Consider the following 7,797-nt stretch of genomic DNA (forward strand, 5'->3'; position numbering starts at 1 on the left):
TAATATAGAAAAAATTTCATGAAATCACGTGCATGCACGTGTGCTGCAATCTGATTGGCTGACACTTTAAATGACTATATCGCCTTTGTTTTTTGACGAAATGCTTTGAAATTTAAAACATAATCATACATTAGGATGTCCTGCAATATTATATACAAAAAATTTCAAGAAATTACGCGCATGCACGTGTGCTGCGATCTGATTGGCTGAAACTTAAAATGACTATATCTCCTTTGTTTTTTTGACGAAATGCTTTGAAATTTAAAACATAGTCATTCATTAGGATATTCTACAATGCGATTTAGAAAAAAAATCATGAAATCACGCGCATGCACGTGTGCTGCAATCTGATTGGCTGAAACTTGAAATGGCTATAACTCCCTTGTTTTTCAACCAAACAGGATGGGATTCAGAACATAGATAAATATAAGGGACTCCTACAAGAAGGTATGGTCATCATGCACGTGCACGCACGTGCGTGCATTTGGAACGAATGAAATAAGAAATACACTTGAATGAGTGATTTTTAATACTTTTGGACTGAATGCTTTCCTATATAGTATATTACAGGGAATATGGCACTAAAAGGGAGTTGGGGAGCATTTGGGGAACATCTGTAACGGTTCCCGTTACAATTAGCTCTAGTTTGTATTGTTTTGATCGACTTGTGGGACTGATAACTGTTTTATTGAGTGCATTTATTTAGAAAAAAAAAATCATAGCATTTAAATTGAGAGAAAAGGATGCATTATCATCAACAATTTATTCAAGAATGATTTTTTAAAAATCAGGTAAATTATATTCAAAATTCCTTATCATAAATGTACAGATATATATGAAAATTAAAATTTGCAGAAACTTTCGACGTGGTAAGATCTTTGTTATCTGATAATGTCCATGTATTGAGAAACAAACAATGTGTAATTCAAACAAAATATCCAATTTTAACCATTACTTAATTTTTGTTCTTTAAGTCACAAGGAGTAGTTTATATAATTTATATTCTACACCTCTGTTCTGGATACTACTTCAGGTAAAATCATGTATTGACAATAAATAATAAAAAAATTTTTTAAAGAAAAAAGTATACAATTTCATATAAAGCCATTTAAAAAAATCCATAAAGTTTATGTACAAAATCAACGAGAAATTATTCAATCTTCTCCTTCCATGTGTACTTTTTAATATAATTGCTCCTGATGTCGAAATTGTATGAAAGGATAAATGTTATGTAATTCAGTTCTGAAGACTAAAGGTAAATGTTTCAAAAACAAGCTTACATGCTTGTGTATATCTCAAATGATTCTGAACATTTATTCTTTTTCTATGGAATAGTTCTTAGATACGTTGCCTCACAAGAAAAGTGTCATCGAACAAAGCTTTCACTATCTAAATCTCTAAATCTAGTCTACATGTATGCCTTTGTCAGTAGATCATTAGACTTTGGATTTTCATTTGTTCCCTTTCTTGGAAGTAAATAGGTTTAATGCGTATTCCTAGATTCATTAGCATGCTTTTAAACTCCTCATAAATTCTAAGTAGTGTAGTTAAACAGTTTTTAAAAAGTAAATTCAACTCTGTTTTGCGATTATGTTCCTAAGCGTTTGGGACTCTAGCAAAAATCTTCTGATTTTGTCGTTTCTTCGATAACATGTGTTGCCTGCAATTGTGATAAAAACATAAAACATTAATTATAATTAATAAATCCATGACCAAAAAAGAAAAAAGAAAAAAGAAAAAAAAAACCAAGATGATAAATCTTTTAAAATAAAAAAAAATCATTGCAAAGATCCCCAAAAGAGTCCTAGTTACCCATTTGTAAAATGTACCGAGACCCACACTGGATGCTCGTATCGTCTCTTCATCGTAAAGTCGAAGTATTTGAGAGGAGTGATTAACCATTTCTTTGGTCACGTGGGTAATGTTGAACTGACGCACGCGCCTCAACAGACCTTCTTTTCCAGTCCTTCGCATCAATGCCTGTATCTGTTCCCAGTTCTATAAGACAATATTACATTTTAAAAACCTTTAAAAACATACCTCTATCAATATTTTATGCAGAAAGCAAAAGAAGTATATTTTGTTTATTGCTCCGACCTCGACCCGCGTTTCTTCTTCCCCTAGAAGAATATATGTAGCTCTCATGACGTCATAAGCCATATGATTTGGGTGTTTATAGGTTTGGATTTCAGCGACTGTCGTTTGTTGCATTTGAAGTATATCGTGAGTAAATCCCCTTAGCCTTTGCAACTGTAATAACAACTCTTCTGCTGTTTCAATAAAATTCTCAAGATTGGACTTGTACGAGGAGATTTCGCATTTTGTATTGCTTCCTTTAGTTTCTCACCATGTCTTCTTGCAATTGCATCTTTCAGTTCTGAAGATATGAAAAGTAACGGTTTACATAAACATTTTGGCTTTTAGATTTAAAAAAAAAGAATTGTTGACTTTTTTGTTTAAAACACTATCCTTAGTAATTTTTTTTATCAATTTGTACGTCTGATCATAGTAATGCAATTCAGAAAAGGAGAAGGTACGGATTTAGCTTTATTGCCCCCTAAAAATTTAATGTTTTCAAAAAGTTTTGAAACTGGCTTAAATATTAGTTGAGGTTATGACTATGATAGATCAAGAAAGAATATGGCATGAAGGATTTCCATTCCGGAAATTTGAAGTAATTAATGAGATGCATTTCTCTATTATAATCAGAAAAAGCCTCAAAATGACCCATTTCAAGGGGTTATTTTTCCTTTAGAAAATATTGTCCACAGCTGTTGCGCACTTTAATTTTTGGATATTTTGTGCAATATTCAATGAAAAATCACATATCTCAAAATCTTTGTGGATGATGCATGTGGACAATATTATCTGAAAGAAAATTCTTCTCCAACTTTTTAAGAAAATACTGGAAAATACACATGTTTAGGACGTCACAATTAATTAGCATTTAGAAACATGTCAGACAATGGTTTTTATGAATTTTCAGCATGACATTTCAATGATTAAGAAAGCATTACTTTTCATTTTTTACATCAGTTTTTTTTTAAAGAAAATCACAGGGCAATATTTCCATGGAAACTGTACCTTGTGCTTTATCAAAGCAATGTATTTGGCAATTTAATAAAAATTACGTCAGAGGTCAAATTCTATCAACCAATCAAATCGTCGCCTGCAAATACATCGGATATTTGTTGAAGCAAATAAGTCTAGAGCTGTTTCGAATTTGACCTCTGACGTGATCCTCTAAGGGATGGTGTTATATGTTAGTGTAGCTAGTGTGCGAGCGGATCTAACATCTAATTTTAATTAGATTGTGTATTTGGTACCTTTTAGTAGGGTAAGGTACGCCAACCTTTCTTCTGCCTGTTGACGATCCCCTTTGTCGTCTAGATCTACCTTATCAAAGTCATCCAGGGCTTTTTGAAGAGCTTCTACGTCATTGGAGCAAGTTTGGTCCTGTAAGGCCTTCCTGATTCTTTTTTCTATCGGATTCTAGAAAATATAAGATCAGAAAAATCAAAACTAATTTATCAAGTATCTTTCCATAATTATCACAGGTCCACATACCTCGTAGGGCTTCCGCTTTTTGTTAATGTTTTCTGAGGTCAAAAGGTAGTTGCAGGCATTCTTGAATGAGCCATCTGAATCTTTGTCCTTTGCGTTGATCTGAAGCGCATATTCTCCTTTTTGAGGCAAATTTACATTGATATCAAGCTCCTGACCTTTAATCTTATTGGTCACGTGTTTATTCAACGTCTCCTGTTCGATATCATTGTGTATCAAGCTTGTTTGGACAAACACTGTCTTTTTGATATCAAATATCACGGTGATATTCGTCGTCTTTCTGATATTAATGAAGCCACACTTGTGTGACTGCGGACGGAGCCCGGCTTTTTTCGTTAGTGAGTTAGGACCAAATCCACACTCTGGATTATAAGGAAATGGTTTTATAAAGTTAATATTCTCATTACACTCAAGTTTGAATTCACATAGAGGGGAATGGTCACCAAAGATCTCCATCTTATATATGCCTTCACAGGGAAACCGAACAAAAAACTTAACGGAGGGCCCTTCATTGAACATGGCTACGTATCTCTCTAGCTGTATTTCAGAGGACAAGGTTGTCTTCGATTCCTTGTGGTTGAAATACAGCTTATATGTATAAGAACTTTCTTTTTTATCTAACTTCTTTATCCCAATATCACATACCCCGCCAGCAGATGTATAGAGGCATTTATTTGGTGTTGTGATTTTGAAGTGATTCTCAAAATAGTCTTGACTACAATATGCGATATCTATGAAGTCCTCTTTGCTGAATGGCCGAGTAAGCAGTTGCCATTTTGAGTCATAGGGGTAACAAGTATAGATGAACTCTTCTGCATCCGTAAAGAAGTAATAGTCGTTTATATGGCTGATTGTTTGACCTGATGATTCTTCTTCTTTTTCTCTTGTACCTTTTCCTATATTATTCAATCAATAGATTGTTTTTAAAATGCACTTTTTAAAAAACATTTCTGAAACGATAATTATTTACTAAAATGTGACAGAGAAATTTTTTTCTAAATATTATACAAAATATTAAGTTAAGTACACACATAATCATGTGCCATTTATAAACCAATGATTATTATACCTTTGTCTTCTATTAGCGTCCATGTTCCCTTGGAGTGACCAACCACTGCTGAGAAAGCCCAAAGCGGAAACACAAAGCGCCACCCTCCGGCTACATACACAGCTGTCCATGAGTTGTTAAGATTATCTACATCTCTGTCACCTACTTCGTAGGACGCACTTTTCCCTAGTCCCCGAATGAGTACAGACGGGATTTTAGCAGCCCTTGAAGATTAAAGGCAACAAAATCAAATTAACAGTCATGTATTTATATCCTGCATACTGTTAACGTCTTCAATTCCACATGTTTAATATTTCACGATATTCTATGTTGATACATTTTGGATTGGTTTTAGTTTCACAATTGTAATTTAAAATACCCATATGTTGTTATTCATGACAAATATTTCCATTAATTAACTAATATACAATAGTTTTTAACTTCAGGTTTTCTAATTTGAATGTCTTACTACTTTTCTTTACTTTAAATGATTTACTACTTTACTATTACTGAGTAGGAAAACAGGGATTATACATACTTTATAACTGAAAACTACTCTGATATATCAACAATATTCACAATAGCTTCAAGTTTATATTAGGACGGTTCTTAATTGATTACAAGCATAGTAAAACTAAAACCGTCTGAATGAAATAAACGTTTACCGTATAATTTACACGTACTTCTTAAATTTAACTTTCCCTTTTCTATTCCTGTGCTTTTCTTACCTACAAAGGCTAATAAATAAGTAATTGTACGAGCGTTTTCTTTGTGTAATTTGTTGTACAATGGTTTTTGGCAAAGTGACATCTCGGCTTTTATTGTCTCCCTTTTTAGATTTATTTTTCTTTGACCCCTGTAATCCAATCCAAGTGAAAATCGTGCGCACCTTTTGGACGTCATTTATTAATCCGTCCGTCAGAGCATGCGCCAAGTCATCCAGGGTTCGATAGTCTTCAACTTTAATCTAAAAACAATTATTGTGAATTTCACAACCATATTAATGACAATACCCTATTCGTCTCTGATTCCAATCGATATTAGACTATTTCTGCAGAAATGTTAAATCACAGGGAGCACGGAAGTTAAAAACTATTGGCTGCTATTTTGGGTGCTAATCACGTATAATTCGTGTCTCTAAAATTTTAAGAAATTGTAGGCTTTTTCTGATATTCAATTTATTTCCATGTATAAATCTATCCAAATTTTATAACTTTGTAGGATATTTTTAAGAAAATTTGAATGAAAATTAAAACTTATTTATTGCATTTATATGAACAAAAATTTAACTGTAATTTTTTTTAAGCTTGCTCTTATAATATGTCCTTAAATCTTTAATGAGACATCTACAGGTAGTTTTTATCATTTAACTAGTACATGGTGATATATGAATTGAAATTTAATTTAATATTTTCATATAGTTATAGATTTATATTATAGTAATGTATTTATGCCTTCAAATTTTAGTTCAGTTCCTTGTTTCAAGCTTAATAAGTTATGGAGAACAATATTACTTGTCTGGCTTTATCATCCGCCGTAGTTTTATCTTGTTCTGTAAAAATTTGCTTCTTTCCTTTTAAGCTCGGCTTTGGAGGTGGGTACCCCACAATGGATTCTTCTAAATCTACCTATTAGATGAAGAAAATACATGTATTAGGGTGAGGCAAGGCTGGTATAAAAAACTTATCAAAATACATTTTCTTTTAGTGTGTTAACCTCTGATTAAAATAAATCTTTGATTTTTGATTTTGAATCTTTGATTTAAGTCTTGATATATTTATATATTAATACACCACATCACACCCCATATTTCTTAAGTATTTAAAAAATAGTTTAAGTACGTGCGAGTGCAAGGATATATGACATGAAACACGCCTCAAATTTCAGTTAAAAGAAGTTTTCAACAAAGTTTTATTATTTATCTCGATTTTTAATTCTCGAATCAGCCCGCGTAGCGCAGTTGTTAGAGCGTCTGCTCTAGAGTCGCGAAGTAAGGAGTTGATCCTTACGTCGTGGGTTCGAATCCCACTGTTGGACCTGGAGACCGGTCCTTCGGATGAGACCGTATAACCGAGGTCCCGTATGTAGGTGTTGGCACGAAAAGATCCCTCCCTGCTCTATGGCCGTAAGTGCCGAGCATAGGTCTAATTTTGCAGCTCTCCACCGGTAAGTGGTGGCGTCTCATTATGAGTGAAAAATTCTCGAGAAGGACGTTAAACAATATACAATCAATCAATCGAAATGTCAAGACCTGAAATTCTACAATAAATTGATTTTCAAATTTGGGTCTAATCTCCTTCCAGATCATTTCCTTTCAAATGAATAACTGTGCTCTTTTTTCATAAAAACGCTTTCATGAATAAATCTTACATAACCCCAAACTTTGTTTGAAACATCGACAATTTGACCTAATTCATTTTATTTCTGACAGACAAATTTTCAAACATAATATCAAGTTACTGATCAATAAAATTACCAAGTCATTTTCTGGTTCTCTCAAATAATCCTCTTTCTCTTGACTATTCTGGGTTGATCCTCCACAACCCATGATGCGAAAAATTCTTCAGAAAAAAAATCTTTGCCCAGGATGTGTCATCAAAACTAAATGGGAGACAACTCTTTAAATTGCCATTAGCTTTATATCGCTGTAACTTTCAATCCTGATGACAGACAGAGAATTTTTTAATATAATAGAATATAATAAAATATTGGTGCGTCAATATTAACAGAATTTTTTTTAAATTAGAGTGTAAAAAACAGCTTAAATCGGATTTCATAAGCTGTTTTTTCCTTACCTAGATTCTGATGTGGATTAGAGATGAAGTGTCAATTCCAGCTATCCAGTGACGAGTATTTGTTTGAATCTGACATATCAAGGGTTGAACGGTAATCAACAAGACTAACTAATATTGAATAACAATTCACGACAAAGAACTAGTATTTAAGTTTTTTTCGTTATTCAGCCTGCAAATCACTTCCCCTTTCCCCTTCATTACACACTTATTGAATTTAAAAAGCATATTTGTGGATTGCATAATTGTAATTATATACATATAAACAGAAACCATATCTGAAATATGATAAAAAACAAGATAACAACAAGCTTCATCTCTTGATATTTTTCCTCACACATTTTTTTAGTCTTTTGATATTTTGATTATTTTGGTAGGAATGAAATCTGGATT

The 7,797-nt window shown here is 32.8% G+C and overlaps 1 protein-coding gene across 1 annotated transcript; it reads right to left on the reverse strand.

Moving 5' to 3' along the window:
- Positions 1 to 3,306: 3,306 nt before the first annotated feature.
- On the reverse strand, positions 3,307 to 7,497 carry LOC134259197 (hillarin-like). Its single transcript, XM_062741793.1, has 7 exons — positions 7,408 to 7,497; positions 7,089 to 7,272; positions 6,127 to 6,240; positions 5,341 to 5,579; positions 4,634 to 4,836; positions 3,568 to 4,460; positions 3,307 to 3,492 (listed from the first exon to the last, which is right to left on the reverse strand). Exons 2-7 carry the CDS (start codon positions 7,158 to 7,160, stop codon positions 3,307 to 3,309), a joined length of 1,707 nt encoding a protein of 568 aa, XP_062597777.1. The 5' UTR covers positions 7,161 to 7,272; positions 7,408 to 7,497.
- Positions 7,498 to 7,797: the final 300 nt, after the last annotated feature.

This window comes from Saccostrea cucullata, unplaced genomic scaffold (genome assembly GCF_032062105.1).
Source record: "Saccostrea cucullata isolate Sc308-1 unplaced genomic scaffold, CSIRO_AGI_Scuc_v1 ctg1365, whole genome shotgun sequence".
NCBI lineage: Eukaryota > Metazoa > Mollusca > Bivalvia > Ostreida > Ostreidae > Saccostrea > Saccostrea cuccullata.

What these genes read in the sequence shown, in the direction of transcription:
- LOC134259197 (XM_062741793.1), bottom strand. Translation starts at nt 7,160, where the DNA reads ATGGGTTGTGGAGGATCAACCCAGAATAGTCAAGAGAAAGAGGATTAT. An exon ending in TTATTTATTAGCCTTTGTAG is followed by an intron (nt 4,837 to 5,340) that starts GTAAGAAAAGCA and finishes TTAATCTTCAAG; the next exon opens with GGCTGCTAAAATCCCGTCTG. An exon ending in GACGCTAATAGAAGACAAAG is followed by an intron (nt 4,461 to 4,633) that starts GTATAATAATCA and finishes TGAATAATATAG; the next exon opens with GAAAAGGTACAAGAGAAAAA.